A 21,378-nucleotide genomic window follows, 5' to 3' on the forward strand; every position below is an offset into this window, starting at 1 on the left:
TGCTCATCATTGAGAGAATGCTCTGTTTTACTTAAGGCTACGAAATCTGCCTTGCTCTCTCTCATATCTGGGTATTCAATTTCCCTTCCAGCGCCTGTGCTTTGTACTACTGCAGCTTCTGAGCAGGGGCCACCCCATGCAATCATGCAGAGGCCTAATTCATATTCACCCCATAATTTTGTGGGGCAGTGTTCTTCACTGTAGAGCCCAGGGCAGCAGGTGGCTCCCAGTTACTTCAAATATGGCTCTACACCCCTCTCTTTTCAGAGCAGCTGCTTAATCTCACAGGGGCTCTCTAGCTTTGCCTTGTTTGTTTTAGCGGTGGTCCAGCTACTGTGATCTGGGCTATTAGAGAAGGCTTCAGGGGTGGGGTGTTATGTAGCTGGGGAGGGGGAAGAGAATACAGGAGCACTCAGCAAATTAGCAGTGGTGTAGGAGGAGCGCAAGAGATAAAAGACTACTGTAGTTGGTTAGTTATGTCCCCAGTGTAGTAAATGGTGTCACTCATTCAGTACACAAATCATAGAACAGCAGAGTTGGAAGGGGCCTACAAGGCCATCGAGTCCAACCCCCTGCTCAATGCAGGAATCCACCCTAAAGCATCCGACAGATGGTTGTCCAGCTTCCTCTTGAAGGCCTCTAGTGTGGGAGAGTCCACAACCTCCCTAGGTAACTGATTCCATTGTCGTACTGCTCTAACAGCCAGGAAGTTTTTCCTGATGTCCAGCCGGAATCTGGCTTCCTTTAACTTGAGCCCGTTATTCCGTGTCCTGCACTCTGGGAGGATCGAGAAGAGATCCTGGCCCTCCTCTTTGTGACAACCTTTTAAGTATTTGAAGAGTGCTATCATGTCTCCCCTCAATCTTCTCTTCTCCAGGCTAAACATGCCCAGTTCTTTCAGATAATATATGACCTAGATAATATATGAATTGGGGCAAAGGCTCCAGAGTGCATACAGAGTGGCATTCCAGTGATTTGATACGATAGGCGACACAGTTGAGTAGATTCCACTTGCTCTCAAAGCCAACATATATTGTTTAACTTGAATATGATTATTATGCGTGATGTTGCTTTATGGAATAAAGAGACAAAGTCTTAGGGTGTTAAAATAATACACTGTTCTATTCCAAGGAGTAGCCCTATGTGTTTCGGCCCTGAATAATATATACGGGCCTTCTTCAGGGTCTATATCAAAAGAGGGCGAAAAGGACAAGAACATATTAAATTACAGATAGGTGAACATTGGTGCAACATTAGAAACAAGTAACAGGGCGCTGTTTTGGCAGAAGATACGCGGTTTCAGGGCTTTGCAAAAACTTAACAGATGACAGGATCATATGATGTTTGGGGGCCTTAATGAAGAACTGGAGTTTCAGCTTGTTTTGTTAAGTCCAGTACTTTTGAGATACTCCCTAAGATGCTGCATGTACAGAAATGCAAGACCTTGAGCCAAATCAGAAAATACATGGATACAGCTGAAATATTTTGGTATATATGTATACGAACTACTGCATATCTGATATGACACCAGCTGCAGGATTCACCTTGGAGATTACCTTTTTCAGAGATCGCTACAGATACTTTTAAAAATACTGAGTAAATAATCACAGGCATTGGGTTGCTCGTTATTATTGACATGGTTTTAAAAGGAGTATTTTATTCTAAAGTATATTATTTATGTGTTCTTATCCTTTCTTCCTTCTTTGCTATACCCCATATATATTATTCAAGGCCGAAACACGTAGGGCTACTACTTGGAATAAAACCACGTTTTCAACATACTGAGCCTTTGTCTCTTTATTCCCTTGGGCATTTTGGATGTTGCCCAGCTTTGCTCAACCACGATTTCGTTTTACCCACATTTCACATTCCACCTACTAAGAGATTCCTTTGAAAGAGCTAAAAATACATCTGAAAATAAAGTTTGGGATAGATGCAACCTATTTTCTTTTGATAAGGTTGTTTTGTGATTCTGTAAAAATTAAATGCTCATTAAATACACACACACACCTCTACCTTTGCTGGATAACAAGATACTTACTCCAACAGAATTTTACCCACTGTTATTTCTGGTATATAAAACCTATAATTCCCAATTCAAGAGGTATTAAACACACGATTCCCTAAAAAACATATACAACTGTATACTGAGGCAAAGAAAAGTGACCTTCTACCTTCCTTCCTTCCTGAGGGCTAAGGAAGAAGTTAAACTGGTTTTCTCTTTAAAACGAGCTAATTTGTACGACAACAAGAGAGGTATAAATGGATTTATCTATAATTGGTATGCACATTCATTCAGTCGAGACCGACACACAAAGCATGCAAAATACAAAGCAGCCAAAATAAATCTTTATTGAATGCCATACTCGACATTCAGTTTTCATTTACACAATTATTAAACACACACGCGCGCACACACACACCAAAAGCCTCCTTTTGCCAGTATCGAAAAGACAAGTTCTAGTCATTGAAAACCCATCCCCATTTAAAAGCATTCAGTTCACCAATTTATTTTCTTTTTCATTGTTCCACAAGGTATAAGGATTTAACCAAACACACTGAAAAGGTGCTGTGATTTTTCTGTCTCCAGTCACTTCTACTAAGATAGTTTTAACGGCAGTATAAAAAAAGTAGCAATTGTTTGTTTTTAATAAAGAAATGCAGTTTTAAGGGCAATCCGTCATCCATTTCCAAGGAGAGTCATACTGGCAACCTGCCCTCGTAGTGGCTGTTCAGTTCAATAACTTAAGGGTGGGATATCAACATCTCGTCTTGGAATGTAGATCATAAGTCCTCATGGGCATCAGGAGAAGATACATTTGTTGGCGTCTCCTCTTCTGTCAAAAACAATGAATCTTAATTACCTACCCAATTACATTACTGACATTTGCTGGAATTCAGAGAGGTCCATGTTTGTGGGCAAAGTGTTTTCATGCATGCATGGGGAAGGGCAAAGACAGACTTTTCCTTCACGCTTGAGGAATACCACACCCACCTACCCTTGTATGGGTTTGCTGGAAGGGGGAGCTGAAAAGCCTCCATGAGCATGCGGTACATAATGCACAGCGCTTAGACCCCAGCCATCTTTTTCTTTTTTAAATACACAATACAAACTTTGTTTGTATTGGGGCTTTATTTGTATGGGACAGCCATACAAATACAATCTTTATTTGTATGGGGCAGCCTTTGAAGACGGTCCGGAAGCTGCAGCTTGTGCAAAATGCGGTGGCCAGATTGATAGCTGGAACAGGGAGGTTTGAGCATATAACACCGATTCTGGCCCGCTTGCATTGGCTGCCTATATGTTTCCGAGCCCAATTCAAGGTGCTGGTCTTAACCTATAAAGCCCTACATGGCTTGAGACCACAATACCTGATGGAACGCCTTTCCCGACATGAACCTACCCGTACACTGTGCTCAACATCTAAGGTCCTCCTCCGAGTGCCTACTCCGAGGGAAGCTCGGAGGATGGCAACAAGGGAGAGGGGCCTTTTCAGTGGTGGCCCCCCGACTGTGGAATGATCTTCCCGATGAGGCTCGCCTGGCGCCAACATTGTTATCTTTTCGGCGCCAGGTCAAGACTTTTCTCTTCTCCCAGGCATTTTAACAGCGTTTAACAACGTTAAGTTTGTTTTTAATGGACCCCAGAATTGTTGTTTTTAAATGAATACTGTTGTTTTATACTGTTTTTTAAATTTTTGTATACTTTTAATGTTTACTATTTTTAATTGTTGTAAAACGCCCAGAGAGCTTCGGCTGTGGGGCGGTATATAAATGTAATAAAATAAATAAAGAAAGAAAGAAAGAAAGAAAGAAAGAAAACTACAGAACTATCAAGTACATCTGTAGCAAGACTATAACCCTGCTGGGAGCCAAGACTGGGCTTGTCATTAAATTCAATGAATTAGTTTTGGACTATAAAGACCAGACTTTTACAACCTGGCACCCTTCAGATCACTTGGGGCTACAATTCCCAGCATCCCCCAGCCAGCATGGGAGTTGTAGTCCTACACACCTGGAGTTCACCAGGTTGGGGAAGACTGATCAAGGCCAATGAGAAATGATTTCCAAATCAGATGTCTTCTAAGGTAAAAAGAAGTGAATGGGAAGAGATATTTTACATTTTTACCTGATCCTTCAGGAGCTTGGAGGAGTATGCACGACCCCCCGTGAACCCACCCCCTTTATCCTCAACAACCATCCTATGAAGTGGGCTGACAGTGACTGGTCCAACATCACCCAGTAAGCTTCACTGCTAGATGGGGATTTAAAACCCAATGTTTATATATGCTGATCTTTGATTGTAATAAACATATCTGTATATCTATCTATCTATCTATCTATCTATCTATCTATCTATCTATCTAATTTTTAATGTTCTAGTCCACTACATCACACTGGTGTGATGACAAACAAATGTGTTAAGAATCAAAATGAGAATCATAGACTTTGGAAATAATGTTTTTTGAACGCACAAGAAAATTGACTACTTCGTATATATTAACACAATCCCCTTCCAACCAGCATCAAGACATCCTGAAAAACAGCCACTCACCTGCTTTTACAGCTGGAACACAGGTGTCATCCAGGTCTTGAAAACCTTCTGAGCAGACGCATCTGTAACCACCTGGGGTATTAATACAGTCTTCGTTTTCTCTTACGCACACTTTTTCTGACAGTGCACACTCATCTACATCTACAAAAAAAAAAAATAATGTAAGTGAAAAGACGTTTAATTCAAGGAAGTGAATGAAAATAATTCTTGTTTTAATTGGATTTTACGGTTTTAAAATTTCATATTGGTCTTAACATATTAATGGTTTAAATTGTTTTAGAACTGTGTATTTATTCTATATTACATGTATGATTTTATCTGTATGCCACCCTGAGATCCTTGTGATATAGAGTGGGATATAAATGTTTTAATAAAATAAATAAATAAATAAAATATCCCTTTCTGTCTCTTGATTACAAATACCTTGAGAACAAAATTTACTTTTCATTATTATGTATGAACAAACATATTATCAGTTGTCTTCCTTTGTTTTGTTTTTTAAAGCAAGGATTCTCTATATTTAGGGTTTAAAGGCTCCCCCAGTCTAAGAAAAAGACTTGAATGAATTGGCTCACAAATATTCCACTGAAAAGAATCACGCAGAACATAAATTTCCCCACATACACTACAGTGGAAAGAAACAACAGTTTCTAGATTATCACTCATCAAACTGTAGCCAGTCAAGTAATTTTCTGCTGCAAACCAAGACATCATTCTCCCCGATCTGCTAAATAGTAATCATACAAAACAAGCTATGAAATCTGAATTGCAGTTACGTTTTACAGGCCTCATTTCAGTTTTAAGAGTTAAAAATGCAGGCTTTCAGATTACTTGAAATGGCATATGGAACTGGCTCCCTAGGGAGACTTGCCTAACTGTTACTCTTTTCTTTATGGTGCCAAGAAAAGGCTTACTTGTTCTCCCAGGCTTTTAAAATTCTGTGTCTTAAAAATAACTACTGCTTCATTGCTGATTTCACAATGGCAGAATTATTTTGCTATACTGTACTGTTTTTATTGTTCTTTTCTGTTTTCCTGTGATTCATTCTAGGACCCATTTGGTTGAACGGTGGTATACAAAGATAAATAAATAAAAAGTTGCAGTGTGTAGTTCTTGGCTTCTCTCAGCAACCATTTCTCATTCCCCCCGCATTTCATTTCCATTTATTAGATTTCTATACCACCCCACAGCCGAAGCTCTTTTCAAATTTAATTTAAAATTAATGACAACTTCAATGTAGAATACAGTGTTAAGGTAACTGTGTCATAATATATCCAGATCAAAACTGACTACTACTGCAAAGCAACAATAAATGTGGGTTTCATTTGAGAGTTGGGGAAGTTGTTCCATTTTCAGCTGTGGCGGGACTTGTGACTGTACAAGGACAACAACAAATCACCGCGAAAACCTATGACTTTCTATAAATACAAAGTAAAAGTCTAACCTGTGCACTTTTCATCTATCATTTCATAGCCAGATATGCAGCTGTTACAGTTGCTGGGGCCTTCCCCTCTGCATTCCACACAGCTAATATCACATGCTGAAACATAAAAATGGGAATCCGGTCACTTTTAAAAGACCACAACTGAAATGCAAGAATAGAGGAGGAAAAAAATCAAAGCCAACAGATGCTGAAGTGCAAGTACGGCAATGGCTACACTCGTGCTTGTGGCAAAGTTGTCAAAACAACAACAACCAGATAGAACAGTACCTATGGGAATGTTCATATATCCAGATCTGTGCAGTTCCACACTTTAGATTTCCTGCTGCATTGGTAGTCAACTAAACATCTTTGAAGTTAGTGGGTGCACTAACACAGCGGCCCCATTCAGAAAACACCTTAAACCACAGCCTTAACCACGATGGTTAAGCCAGAAAGCCTTATTCACCATGGTTAAAGCCATGGTTTAAAGTGTCTTCTGAACACAGCCTGGCTTTCTGGCTTAACCACCGTGGTGTCCCCTGAACATTCCCGACAATTTTTCAAGATAACAGTTGACAATTTATTTTAAACTCCTCCTGTTTCCCTATGAGGTCTCCCTACCCTCTAATCTGCTGTTTTACATTGCTACCACCTAATTAGGTACCTTTCCCTCTCTCTCTCAGGCTTTGACACTTGGTTGAGGATTACTCTCCTCTTCAGTTAGTACCTTTCTTGGAGATGTTAATGTTCGTGACACCATTCGGACCTTTTGATCTCTCCTGGTCTTCCACTCAACATGATAGCTTTGGCTTTTCTAAGATTGGCTCCATTTCTTATCTGCCCACAGAATTCTTTCCCTTTCCACTTATTGTATTGCTTTAAGGTAGCCCACGTCTTACATTCCAGTCACTATTTTCTCTCGGAGACCGCATTGCAAGGGCGAGTGGGGCTGAGAGTAAAATGGGTTGGGACGATATACCAAAAGTACCAGCCTATTTTAGCTTAAAGGACTTCCTGCCAGTAACTAAGATCTAGAAGAGGCATTTCAATCTTTCAGAATGGGGGGAAAACTGCATAAAGCCAGTGGCTCTGCTCAGAAGACACCTTAAACCATGGCTTTAACCACTGTGGTTAAACCAGAAAGCCGGGCTGTGTGTTCAGAAGACACCTTAAACCACGGCTTTAACATGGTGAATAAAGCAAAACGCCTTATTCACCGTGGTTAAAGCTGTGGTTAAGGTGTCTTTTAAACATGGCCTGGCTTTCTGGCTTAACCACCATGGTGGTTTAAGGTGTCTCCTGAATGGGCCCAGTAAAAGAGAAGCCATCAATGATCTGGGAAAGGGGTGTGGCCATCTGGGGAATCCTAGAAGGCCAGATTAGGACCCCAGAGGGAAGGATGTGAGTTTCTGCTTGAGGGAATCACATAGATATTAACAGTGCAATCCTATACATGTCTGGACAGAAAAAAAAGTTCTACAACTCCCAGCATGCCCCAGCCTGCAATAGTAGGCTGGGCATGCTAGGAGTTGTTGGACTTTTTCCCCCTATCTAAACAGACATAGGATTGTGCCCTAAAATGTCTGAAGTGCCACTATACATACACTTGCTATGATTTCTGTAACTGCAGAAGCACTTGTGGAGCAGAGGTGCTCCCAGTTCTGTCTCAGAAGGATATCATGGTTGATGGCATCAAAAGCTACAAGGAGGTCCCTTAGAACCAATAGGGACACACTTGCCCTAACTAGTTTCAAATGCAGATTGTCCACCAAGGTGACCAAAGCAGTCTCTGTCCCATAATCAGGACTGAAATGGATCTAGATAATCCGCTTTATCCAGAGATCCCTGGAGCTGAGGATCACAACACACTTCAACACTTTGCCCAAGGATGTAATATTGGAGACAAGTTGGAAATGATCCAATATAGTGTGGATCAAAAACAACCAAAGGCCTTACCATCGCCTCTTTGAGGTAAGACGGAATCATGCATTGCCATAAAGAGCTGTTCACCACTACCCTTACCCACTCAGCCACTCCCCCCGGCTGATTTTGTAAGGCAGGAAGTGCAAGGGTCGAAGGATTCCATCCACATCCTCGCATTGTACAAATTCAGAAGAATCAATTGTAACTGGACAGATTGAGGCCAAAGTTACACCCACCAGACCAGCAACAACTATTAGAATGTAAGCCTATGCGGCAGGGTTTTGCTATTTTGTTGTTTTACTCTGTACAGCACCATGTACACTGATGGTGCTATATAAATAAATAAATAAATAAATAAATAAATAATAATAACAACAACTATGCCATCCAGATCGGCAGAGATATTACTGATTTTATCTGCAAAGTGTTGTGTAAATTTGTCACAGCGTGACACTTTGATGTGCAAACCATAGAAAGATGTCTATTTTGTTGTTAACAAGCCACACTGCATGGTTAACAAGACACCCCAGCTGCGTTCAGACAACAAGCTAACCTCACAGTTCAATAAGCTACCCATGGTTCAAAACCACCCACACTCAACAACTGTGTGTGCCTCAGCTTGCTATGCGAACGGCCCTAATATGTGTTTTGTTTATTAAGAAGGAAGCATAGCAAATTCTCTAATTTCACGTGTGAAATTAAATGTAAAGTTCTGTCAGGGGTTTTGAAGCGAGTAATTCCTGTTCAAGCCATAAATCTGACATTTGTTTTAGCCTACAAGTTGAGGCCAAGTTATATATACATGTTAAAAGGTTACTTTTGCATGAGAAAGAGCCGTCTGTGTTTAAACAATATTGGTCAGAATGGCATGGAGAGTCTTCTGCAGCACACTCATCTACATCTGAAAAAGTGATATAAAGAAATTAAACATTAGTATCGCCATATGAATGAAATAGTTCAAACAACAAAAATAATCTGTCTATTTTTCCTTCCTCACTGCAGCCACTTATGCCTCATCAAATATTACTCTGGATGACTCTTGACACATGTGAACCCTCAATTTCAAGGAGCAGCTTTTTAGGGAATGCAAAATACATTAGTCATAAGAACTGTCTCTGCAGAGGCCACCAGTGAGGGAGGAAGCAGCAGCCAGGCACCTCTCCACCGTGCCTGGGTCCAGCTCCAGCTGACAGCCCCATCCCTCCTGTTGTCAACTGTCACTGCAGAGGCCACCAGTGAGGGAGGAAGCAGCAGCCAGGCACCTCTCCACCGTGCCTGGGTCCAGCTCCAGCTGACAGCCCCATCCCTCCTGTTGTCAACTGTCACTGCAGAGGCCACCAGTGAGGGAGGAAACAGCAGCCAGGCACCTCTCCACCGTGCCTGGGTCCAGCTCCAGCTGAGAGCCCCCTCCCTCCTGCTACCAACTGTCCCTGGAGAGGCCACCAGTGAGGGAGGAAGCAGCAGCCAGGCATCTCTCCATCGGGCCTGGGTCCAGCTCCAGCTGAGAGCCCCCTCCCTCCTGCTACCAACTGTCCCTGGAGAGGCCACCAGTGAGGGAGGAAGCAGCAGCCAGGCATCTCTCCATCGGGCCTGGGTCCAGCTCCAGCTGAGAGCCCCCTCCCTCCTGCTGTCACCTGTAACTGCTGAACTTCCCAACTAAGATTGTAGTGCCTGAATTTGCTTTTCTTTCCCCCCTCCTCCTCCTCCTCCCTCCCAATCCCCTTTCCTTTTGTGTCATGTCTTTTAGATTGTAAGCCTGTGGGCAGGGACTGTCAAGAAATACTTTTGTAAGCCGCCATGAGAGCCTTTTTTGGCTGAATGGCGGCATAAAAATCCTTAAATAAATAAATAAATAAATAAAATAAAATCATCGTCCACGAAACCCTTTGGGCTCCAGCCTGTAAGTTTTATACTATTCCTTTAACATGGCTACTATTAATATATGGCAGGGCTGCTAGCATGTAGGGCTGAGTTAGCTTTTTTGTTTCACTGGGATATTGCTTTTGTGTTTGATTATTATGTATTAAGCGTGGATTGTACTGTAAACTTGCATTTATACTATTCTACGATGACTGAACTATTGATCTTTATTTGCATTTGTTAATATAGGTTGTAATCGGTTTCAACTGTAATGTTGTGTTTCGATATTTGATGTTTAAATCATTTGGGACATGGTCTATTGTGGGGAAATGACGTATAGCAGGCATTAATGTATGAGTTGAAGAAACAGAGGTGCAGATAAATAGGTATTCAGAAAACCCTACCATCATTTCCCCCTTTATCTTAAAAAATGAGGAAGGTCAACTAATAAAGAATTTCATTAATTAACTGCTTAAAAAAGCAAACTGAAATCTATTAAAAGTTTTGAATCAGGAAAATTAAATCCTCCAAACTACTAGTGACAAAGGTGTTTGGGTGTAATATAACATAGTGTTTTCAAGGCCCATTTCCAAATTAAGCACTTAGTGTGAACTAATTTATATCAAGAGGCCTTACTTACCCACACAGGCTTCTTCATTTCTGATCCAACCTTCTTTACAATCCTTGCAGTCTGCATTAGTTGCACCAGTGCATGTTTTACATGAATCGTGACAAGCTATAAAGACAAGCAAAATGTCCAAGGACTTTGTTGATGCATACAACACTTTAAAAATTAGTTTTCAATTACAAAAGTGAAGCACCCACAACGAAATGCTGCCATTTATCCTCAACAAGAGTATTCCTGTTCAAGGGTCACACCAGCCAGGAATAAGAGTCTCATAGTTCTCTTTATAGCTCACAGAGAGCATGGGGGAAGAGAGGGGACATTCCCCCGCTTCCCTCCCACCATCTAGAAACCAGTGATGTGGGTTTTCTGGAAAATTCTGAATTGGAAAGCTTCCTTATGGAAATTCGGCTAATTTGCAACAGAACATTTTCCTATGCCCTAGAGAGGGACCACATTTACTAGGATTTATTTTACTTTACTTCCGAACTATGCACAAGGGGAAAATGGAACGACGTTGAATACTGTCCATAATGTGTTCTTGGGGTATAACTCTGAGAGTTCCAGTTTCACACATCATAGAGAATAATCTAGGGGAGGTTGTTTGCTGCTCCGGATGTGGGTGGGTTGAGGGGAGCCATCACGCTTGCTCATTCTCAAACAACTGTTTAATCATGTGAACCAGGTCAGAGAGAGCAGTGCAGTAATCTAATCTTGAGGTTGGATTATGCTGGAATTTTATTTGCTCAGCTGCATTTTTTTGGACTTGTACCTTCTTTTTATTTCAGCTCAGCTCCTATAATGAAATGGATTGAAGAGCTTACAATGCTTTCAACATTTGGACAGGTTAATAATAATAATAATAATAATAATAATAATAATAATAATAATAATTTATTTCTTACCCGCCTCTCCGTTTGGATCGAGGCGGGGAACAACAAGTATAAATACATAAAATTGATTAAAAACATAGTACACATTATTAAAACATCCTAAATGCCACCTGTGAAAGGATACTTATTCGGATATTTCATGTGCTTTTGTTAAAGTTTATATACAGGTCTTAGAACCTGTATTTTCATACATATACACACTTCATATGTATGCATTGAAAGTGATAAATTCAAATCTATATAGTCACATTTTTTCTTTAATTTTTTTTTATAGCAAATTAAACAATATTTTTGTGATAAATTACAATATAGATTTCCCTAAATATTGAGCAATATATTTTATGTTTTTAAATTTAATATTTTACTATAAAAAGCAATCTAAAATCTACTTTAGGCAAGCACAGTCGTTTCGGTATGTCTAATGGGACTTTTGACTTCTTTCCCTTTGACTGGCAAATCGCCACGTCACATCGCAGACTGCGTCTTCTTCTTTTTAAACAACTGTCATACACAGTATGGTCAAATGTTCTTTGAGAAACCCAGGTCTGAAGTCCCTTTGGACGCGTGGAACTAATTGTGTGGGTCCTTGGACCGAGCCCATGATCAAGATGCTTAATGTAGGTGTACGAATCCTACCTGTACAATCGGAATGTGTATCATTTCTGTAAGAGTTGTAGTAGCCATCGGAGCAGTCCATGCAGAATTCCCCCTGGTATTCTTTTTTACAGCTGCATGATCCATCACCCTCCCTGGTGCCGTCTCCATCACAATGGCCATTTCCATGGCAAGGCCTTTCTGATCCCCCACGGCAAGCTGAAATGACACAAAACACGACTTCAGAATGTCTTCAAAATAAAGGAAAAATGATTTCTTTCCCCCACACATCTCCCACTGCAATCAAGCCTACCGCTCATTTCAGGTATTTGTAATCCTCTTGGTTTAGGGGTGCTGAACCTCTTTCAGCTTAAGGGCTAAACTCCATTTCAGAGAAGCATGGTGGGGAGGCGCATTCTGGTGGTAGGCAGGGCAAAAGGGGGAGGGGGCCAAAATACCGGCATATTTTAGCCGGAAGCTCTTACCGCCAGTAATTAACGTTTAGGAGTTTCAGAATGGGGAAAAACTGGAGAAAGCCAGAAAACCACCAAACAACCAAGGTTATGGGAAAGGTGTGGGCCTATCAGGGAAACCCTGGAGGGTCGTGTTAGGACTCCAGGCAGACTAGGTTTGGCCCATGGGCCTGAGGTTCAACACCACTGCTCTTGATAAACTGGAGGACAATGGGCCCGTTCAGAAGACACCTTAAACCATGGCTTTAACCATGGTGAATAAGGCTTTTTGCTTTATTCACCATAGTTAAAGCCATGGTTTTAGGTGTCTTCTGAGCATGGCCTGGCTTTCTGGCTGAACCACTGTGGTTAAAGCCATGGTTTAAGGTGTCTTCTGAATGGGGCCGTAGTAAGTTATAATCCAAAACATCAGGAGGGCAGTGCATTGGGAGAGGCTGCTGTAAGCTACCTGGCTACCAATTCAACAACATCCCCTTGAACCAAAATCCGAAGTCCATATTTTCTTTATACACAATTTCCACACAGAACTCCTACTACTGGTGTGCTCCTTGTTTACTTTCACTACAGGTTAGCCCTCTTTTGCTCTCCCTCTTAGATCAGTATTACTGGGCCTGAAAAATAAAGTTGGCTGCTATGCACTTCCCACACGATAACATTACCCGCAGAACCACATCTGAAGACATCGCTTTAGCAGATTGCAGAACTGATGGTACAAAGCTACCATTCAACTGAAGCTTCTGCATACTAGTAATTTAAAGAGACTCCAATACTTTATTATTGTTGTTTAGTTACCAAGACAATCTGGTCCATGTGTTCCAGAGGGGCAGCAAACTTCAATAGTTTCTATACAAAACCACTTAAACAAATCTGGATATTTCTTCTTCCTGTAAAAAATAATACTTATGTATTCCTGAAGTAAAACCCAAGACAACTGTATACAAGTGCATATATCAAACATTACATTTTCATATGAACTGATCCAAATCATGGTTATAGAGAACCTTGATTGAAATGGTCACTAAGAAATCAAACGAAAAAGGTAACCCTTTGAACTCCAGGTAAGATGTGCAACAATTTTGAACAGCCAACTACCTTAGCTCACCCATTTTCAACACTGGCTGATGACTCCTCTGCCATCTCTTTACCCTGTAGCAACTTTTTTTAAAAAAATTGCCAAATGGGTACATTTTAGAAAAGCCACTGAACAAAAGGTTGAATTTTGCAGGTGTAACTTAAGGTAGAAAGCTGGTTTGTAGACTCTACAGCTAAGTGATGATATATAAGGAAGAACAACTTGCCCTTCTGATCCCAAGTGGAGCTGTCAGGGTTTGCAGACAGATAAACTGTCTTCTGAAGTTGTAGTCCAAAATGTCTGGAGGGCACCAAGTTGAGGAAGGCTACAGGAGCACCTAGCAGTCACAGGTGGGCAACATTAAAGGAAGCCTCAGGATTACACTGCAGGCCGCTAGAAAAGAGCATACTAGGCTCTTGCAGGATAATTCAATGCCTATTTGGTTCTCTTTGCAAGTTACTAAACAAAAGGTGGCATCCATCAACTTTGGCTATGCAAAAGCTCATGCTAGTCTACTTAGTTACGGATGGGTCAACCTGATGCACGCAACAAGCCATCTGCTTGACATGTCTACACTTACAGGGGTAGGCAACTTGGTGCTCTCCAGAAGTTTTGGGCTAGTTTTTATAACCCTTAACCACTGGCCATGTTGACTGGGGCTTTTGAGAGTTGCAGTCCAAAACATCTCAGTGGCTGCTCCAAGGCTCTGGAACTGCCTTCCCAGGGAGGCTAGGCTAGGCTGGCTCCCTCTGTGCTACACTTTCGGAGGCAGGCAAAAACTTTTTAGTTTCAGCAGGCTTTTGGAAATACTTTGGACCTGTGTTGATGTATTGGATTCCCTTCCCCTTTTTGATGTTACTGTTCTTTAAATTTTTAACATGTTTTTAATTTTACTGTAGGTTTAATTCTATTTTAACTTTTGTAAATTTATATGTTTTAATTGTACATGTTTTAATTTTGTAAAGCGCCTTGAGTCCCAGTACTGGGAAAAAGGCGGGACGCAAATAATAATAATAATAATAATAATAATAATAATAATAATAATAATAATAATTTATTACATTTTTATAACGCCCAATAGCCGAAGCTCTCTGGGCGGTTCACAAAAATTATAATAATTATTATAATAATTATTAATTAAAATATTAATAATAATAACAACTGGCGAGTACCAGATTGTCTTATCATTTCTAGTCTAAAACCTTGCCTGCTGTTCAGCAGAATGGGCGGGGAGTGGGAGGATTGGAGGAGAACACCAACTGCATTCTGCCCTTAATTTGCAGAGATGATTTCCAAAGTCCTTTTAGGTATTTTGAAATCGTCACAACAGGACAAAACAAGTCCTGCATCAATAACGCACCTTGTCTATACTCCGTGGGGGGAAAACTAGACCAAAGCCCACAGTTTCCATTGCGAATCGGGAATCTGTTGAATTAGCACCACTTTACGAAGCCAACAGCGTGCAAGCAAGGAGTTTTATCAAGTCACTGCTTAAGAATTTGCTACTAATGCATTTAATATTATTTTTAATTGTGTATTTAGCAAATTTACCTCCTGCCTTTGGCTTGCACCTCTTGTGGAGACAGTCTTGAAAACACAATAAATGATGTCACCTTAGTTCGTACTTACCATTTGAACCACCAAGCTTCTATATGCTCTTCATGCTCTTCAACCAAGTTGTTACATTCAAAGTTACTGCTGTCGCACAGGTTCTCTATGATCTCTACAAGACGAATTTCACTATATAAAAATAAATCAAGTTAAATTAGCTTATTCTGCTGAGTTCTATAGGACTACTTTTTTTAAAAAAAAATATAAATTAAAATGCACTGCGAAAATAAAAAATATTAGTGTTACTGTTAGCTTCTGATACTACCTGAGCTGAAAACACAAAGTCTAATGTCTTAAACGTTTAATGAGGAAAAACGGTGAAATGGCTTAAAAAGCCCAAACACTAAACACTTCCAAGATTGCAATCCTACCCCCGTTACTTAGGAGTAAGTCCCCCTGAATCCTAAGTAAACATACATAGGACTGTGCTGCATGCTTACTTACTATAAGTCTGGTCAAATGACAGGTTGTGACCCTCAAGCCTCCTGCACTCCCTTACTTTCTTCCTCGGCTTCTGTTTTGTTTGCACTACCTTTCTGCAGAAGATTCTGCAACTGCTGAAATCGTCTGAACAGAAAGCTGTACAGAACAATAAGCCAGGATTCTGGAGACTGCTAAACCAACTGCTGAACTGCGAAACCAACTAAGAAGGGTGGGTCTTTTTAGTGTGAGATTAAGCCCAGGGGATCCTGGCTTCCTGCTCCTGAATAAGCCAGTATTTGTAAATGAAAAACAAACCCTGGTTTGCAATCATGGCTTGTAAGAAAAGCAACAAGCCAATATATCTGTTTTAGCTGAAACACTAAAACAACAACATCTGTCTTGGTTTGTTTACCAGCAGCACTGGTAGGGAGGTCTAAAGTGGGAGTGAACAGACTGCACCCAACGCCATGCAGCTCATGCACAAAAAACCAAAGTTCATTCACAATAAGACAGGTTACTTTGGCTGCATTCTGTGCAAATACAATCAACGCTATCATTCACTATAACTGAATCTGATTTACTTATTTATTTATTTAGCCTCAGAACTGTATCCTTCTTACGAAGTATTTCAGTACATTATGGCATGTCTTAGGTTTAGACCCGTTAAGATAGGAAGTAAATGGCTTCTAAAGGAGGAACTGTTGTACATTCCTCTTATTATTATTATTATTATTATTATTATTATTATTTATTTATTTATTTATTTATATAGCACCATCAATGTACATGGTGCTGTACAGATAACACAGTAAATAGCAAGACCCTGCCGCATCCTCATGCAACAACATTTGCCAAGCATTCATAAAAATCTTTATATCACTTTTTCCAGGCCTCTGCTGGCAAAGTGGATATTGTGGAAAAGTTAATCAGTTGTTTCATTGGCCACCTTTGCTTCTACCATTCTGATGTGACAGCTTGCGATGTCAGAGATTCATGCATCACAAGACAAGCTGATCTGGGCAAAGGGGAAACTTTTGATTGCACATTTCAAGGCCAAAGCCAACTTTAGCTCAACTAGGTGGAAATTATAGGCAGTATCTATTAATTCCCATGTGCTAGCAGGACCTACCGTTAGTGGTTCCCAAGGCAATCAGAAATGATCAAAAACGTTCATTTTTGGAACAGCACAGATCAGTGGAACTCGCAGAAGGAAACTCTGCTGATCTGTCCTGTTCTAGAAATGAATGTTTCCCTGGTTCCTTTAGGAAGTGCTGGTATTTAGGAAGTGCACTGCTGGATGCTGCCCAATGCATTTCTCCAAGTTCTTTCAAGTTGTTATTCTTATGCAGCTCAGAAGAACTGGTTCTAGTCCTATCGCTCAAATCAGAAACGTTTTGCATGTAGCACATGCAACCAACAGGAAATCCAATATGCTCCCAGCAAGGTCACAAGTAAAGAAAGGCTGAGCCTTTGGTAAGCCCTTTCATTATAAAATACGGAGTGTTTAAATATGCTTTACAAATGCCAGCAGAGATAAGCATTCATATCCCAGGGCATGGGCTGAAACATCAGCCGGACACTCTCAAACAATGAGCTATTGAGTCCCTTCAAGGAATGAAGTGGGATTGGAGGATGAAAAGGGGTGGGTAGGTGAGAGAGAATTCAAAAGGTTCACGTTCTCCCTTCCTTTCCTACTCCAGCGCTGCTCCCAACTCCATCTCTTCCTGCCTGAATCAGACTCTTAATTTTCCTCTGCAACGGGAGACTGGTTGGGACTAACTGCAACACAATGCTATAAAAGGGGACTTGATTTCCCTCCTCCCTGCCTGGGCCTGACTACCCAGAACTGCTAAAGCACCCCTGCAGAATGGTTGGAACTCTCAAAGTTGCCTTACAGGAGCTCAACGTGCTGGTATAGGCAGCTGCAGCAGCAGGAAGCCTGGGCAGAAAGACGTGGGACTTTCACTGTGGGGAAAGACTTGCCCTACTTTGCAAGTGAGAGAGAGCCCCAGTTCAGACTTTATAGCAGCCAGGAGTCCCCTGTGAGCTTATGCATCCCTCCTACCCTCTCTCACACAGGTTTTTCCCCCCTCCCTTTCCTTATTTACTCTAACAATAGGTTATTATTGTTTATTATTTATTTATATAGCACCATCGTTGCTGTGATCTCTACATTGAGCAAACTGCGGTTAGCACGATGGTTTCAAATCCGGGTGTGGAGGCAATTCCTGGAGAAGTTAGTGACGTGGGGTGGACTATTTTCCAAAACAGAAATAAACGTTCCAGCGATTATTTTTCTGCGGAAATGCTTTTACTATGTAACTTCATTCGTAACAACACACAGATCCAGTTGCAAATACAATATGCCAAGGTTGCTAGTTTCTTAGTTGTAGATAAGCGGCAACCAGCATGCCATGCACGGTCCTTTGGGTGCTAAAGTTTATTAGGGCACAATCCTATGACATGCGCACTCAGTGCTAGTAAGCCTCTGAACTTGGGAGGCTTACAAGGCTCCAGTGCAGAGCCAGAGGAATGGTGGATGCCATCATTGCCTCTGTCAACCCTCCCACCCACTTTGCATTTTCACCCGTCTTGCTGGACCGTTATGGAGGGGGAGGGAAAAAGGCTGGAGGGGCCTGAGGATACAGCGTAACCCAGCCCTGCCCCTCCCTGCTCACAGGAACGCCCCCTTTGCCTCCTCTCTGAGGTCATGGTTCTCTCCGTGCCAGCTGCAAGGGGTTGGGGTGGGTGGGTTGGCAAGCACAGTGCTCTGACCTCAGATCTGGAAATCCAAAATTTCCTATGCTCTCCACCCATGCTGTCTTGGGAACATAGGATTGCTCCCTCTATGTGCCAACAGTTTTCAGTGTGTTTGGTTTCTCCTCCACTTAAATTTAAACAATATAAGGGGTATCACATGTATTGTCTTTCAAGTTTTACACACTTTCCAATAAAAAAAATCTACATAACATTTAAATCACATTAACTGTGCTTTAATCCCCCCTTCAAATATTTCAGATCAAATACTTGTGGTGTAATTGCACACAAAAGACAATGGGACACTTTTTAAAGATTGTTGTTTGTAAATAGTAGTTTACTAAGTCGTAAAATAAACATGCTCTAGGAAATCTGAAAATTTTCCTACGCAAACCAAACATTTTTTGTCTCTGCAAATTACCCTAATTTAAAAGAAAGCCAACACCGCAGACCATAGTTTACCTGATTCAGATGTTATGGCAAAGTATGGTCAAAGCTAGCTAAAAAGAGAAGAGAGAAACTACAGGTGAGAGGGAACAGGGAGGACATGAGCCAAGATGCATAAATTTTGCCAGAGACATTTTCAAACCTGACCCGTGATAGAAATGCATGAAAGAAGTTCAAATGATAATGAACTAGTAAAAATAGGGTGCCAAAATGTCACAAAATATTAATAGTGATTTTGGCTAAGTCAATCATGTCAAAATGAAAAGAGAATAACAGCTTTAAGAACATAAGAAGAGCCATGCTGAATCAGATCAAAGTCCTATCTAGTCTAGCATTCTGTTCACAGACTGGTCAACCAGTGGTCTGTGGGAAACCCACAAGCAGGACATGACCCCAACAGCACTCTCCTGGCCATATACCTCAGGAACTGGTATACAGAGGGATACTGCTTCTGATTGCTATCACCATCATGCCTGGTAGCCATTGATAAGATTTTTCCTCCAAATAGGTGGCCATCACTAAATCTTATGGTAGCAAATTCCACAGTTTAAGTATGGGCTGTGTGAAGAGGATAATGAGAAAGAGGATGCCGGGTTTATGAGAATTACAACTTCTAATTTCTACGAATAGTAGCATGTCACCATTGTTCTCAATTAAAATGCTCCCTGTTTTACATATACTTCTTCATCCAGTCCTAGGCATCTTCCACTCTGTAGGCAAGGATGAAAAGAAGGATCACACATACCGTACCTGGATTCATACTTTGAGAGTGTTTTTTCTTCCCAAGCAGTATTGCCACCTCCAAAGTTCTTTTTTGCAGTATCTGTGAGACCCTGCAGACCAGAAACAAACATAAATGAAGAAATTAACAACTTGTATCCAAAATCATGACCGATTTTATATTTGTATGCTATGATTCGGATATGCTTTATGTTGCATGTTTTGCATATTTTACAAAGTTAAAATGAAACCTAAACTCTCTGACAGGAACAGACTACTTTACTTTTGCCACGTTCCACTGCGGCAGGAAATACACACAACTGGCTGTGTACGCAAAGCACAGAAGTCAGTAGCTTTGATGCTGGACCAACTTACTGCTTTTTTCACAGCACAATCCTATACACGTCTACTCAGAAGGACACGCCACTGAGTTCAACGGGGTTTATTCCCAGCGATGTAGGTATAGGGCTGCAGGCCTTTCCCCCCACTGCTCATGTCCAAATCCAGGCAAATTAAAGAGCAATTTTGTTTGGTTATTGTTATTTTCTAAAGGTATATTCCCACCTTTCCAATGTATTCTTTATATCACTTTGAGCAGCTGTGCGGTGATAAGAACACACTGAGACAACACTTGTTCCACACTATAATAATCCAGAAGAAAAGGATGATGTAACTATTTGTGCATAAATACAAACCATGATTTTTGCCCATAATAATTTTAAACACAGCAAGTCTTATTAACAACGTGAACAACAAAAGTGAAGATACAGTTTCCCATGCATTTTGGTGCATAAAGCACAAACCTATGAAAACAAGAAGAAAAAGCCCAAACATTCTTACAGCCGTACTCACTTTATTCCAGCAAATGGCTATATAAATTCACAGTAAGTGACACAGCCACCCCTTTGGGAATGACAAGTGTTTTCACAGATACATAGATGTACAACCTGATCAACGGCAATCCTCTGCCTATTTAGACGGGGGGGGGGGAGAGAAACGTCCTACAACTCCCAGCATCCTCCAGCCAGCATCTGGAGGATACTGGGAGTTGTAGGACTCTCCCCCCACCCCACCCCCATCTCAACCAGCAGAGGACCGCGGCTTCAAGGCATCTCACACTGCACTCCTACACACACTCACCCGTGAGCAAGCCCCATTGAACTCAACGGACCTTACTTCTGAGAAGCCGTGCATAGGAGCATACGGTCCTTCAGCGGATTTAGCTGTCAGGCCCGGCCTTTCCCCGCTCTCTTACCCTACTGAACCGCTCGGTGATTCCGCGGCAGGTGTTGCAGGCCTGCCGGAGCCGCTCCCCAGGTGAGCCCAGACCCGGCGGCGGAAGGGCGAGGGAGAGGAGGACTAGCGGACCCAAGGCGGCGCTCAGCCACCGGCCCGGTGCCCGGCGGGGCTCTGAACCAGGCGAAGGCCTCATGTCTGGCAGCCCCGTTGTCGCTCCCGCATCCGCGCTCAGTGGGCAACCGCCCCCGTCGAACCCACGCCGGGCATGATTCTGCGAGCGAAGCACACGCGCGGCCGGCTCCGCGCCGGGGCCATCCGGACTTCTGAGCGAGGCCCTGCCCCGCTCGGGGCCCAGCCAATCCCGCGACAAGCCCCAGGAGCTCCACGCGTTCGGCCGCCGGAACGTGGTCCAATCGGAGCTCGCCACGCTCCGAGCCAATGGGAACTCCACGTAAAGAGAAGGTGGGCGGGGAAAAGGGAAACAGCAGGAACCAAGCCGTAGACTTATAATAAGTAGAGCTGTGCAGGTCTCTGGATTCTTGGTTCATTTTGTAGGTTCTATTCCCCTCTGCGGAACGAGAGCTGCGCTTAGAAAGCCAGCAGAATAGTGTTAACAGGAGACAGCTGCAGAACTGTCATAAGCCACAAACCACGGAATCTTCAGCGCACTCTAAAATATGTGAATAAAAGACTGAATTGCCATTTTGGAGGGGGGGAAATCTTCACTTTTTTTTTTCTAAATTAGGGGAACAAACGCATTTTT

The 21,378-nt window shown here is 41.8% G+C and overlaps 1 protein-coding gene across 2 annotated transcripts; it reads right to left on the bottom strand.

Moving 5' to 3' along the window:
- Positions 1 to 2,331: 2,331 nt before the first annotated feature.
- Positions 2,332 to 20,913, bottom strand: CRELD2 (cysteine rich with EGF like domains 2). 2 transcript variants are annotated; one of them, XM_063134098.1, is made up of 10 exons: positions 20,632 to 20,913; positions 19,407 to 19,489; positions 15,048 to 15,158; positions 13,139 to 13,230; positions 11,916 to 12,092; positions 10,402 to 10,497; positions 8,719 to 8,802; positions 6,000 to 6,095; positions 4,556 to 4,696; positions 2,332 to 2,834 (listed from the first exon to the last, which is right to left on the bottom strand). In XM_063134098.1, exons 1-10 carry the CDS (start codon positions 20,806 to 20,808, stop codon positions 2,785 to 2,787), a joined length of 1,107 nt encoding a protein of 368 aa, XP_062990168.1. In that variant the 5' UTR covers positions 20,809 to 20,913; the 3' UTR covers positions 2,332 to 2,784. The 2 variants fall into 2 exon arrangements, with proteins under 2 accessions (XP_062990168.1, XP_062990167.1); XM_063134097.1 differs by having other exon boundaries at positions 2,332 to 2,837.
- Between the last annotated feature and the right edge of the window lie 465 nt (positions 20,914 to 21,378).

Source organism: Elgaria multicarinata, chromosome 9 (genome assembly GCF_023053635.1).
Source record: "Elgaria multicarinata webbii isolate HBS135686 ecotype San Diego chromosome 9, rElgMul1.1.pri, whole genome shotgun sequence".
Classification (NCBI taxonomy): Eukaryota; Metazoa; Chordata; class Lepidosauria; order Squamata; family Anguidae; genus Elgaria; species Elgaria multicarinata.

Coding starts and splice junctions, on each gene's coding strand:
- CRELD2 (XM_063134097.1), bottom strand. CDS start 20,808: ATGAGGCCTTCGCCTGGTTCAGAGCCCCGCCGGGCACCGGGCCGGTGG. Junction 19,490..20,631: donor TCACCGAGCGGTTCAGTAGG/GTAAGAGAGCGG, acceptor TCTGGTCTGCAG/GGTCTCACAGATACTGCAAA. Junction 15,159..19,406: donor CTCTCAAAGTATGAATCCAG/GTACGGTATGTG, acceptor ATTTTTATATAG/TGAAATTCGTCTTGTAGAGA.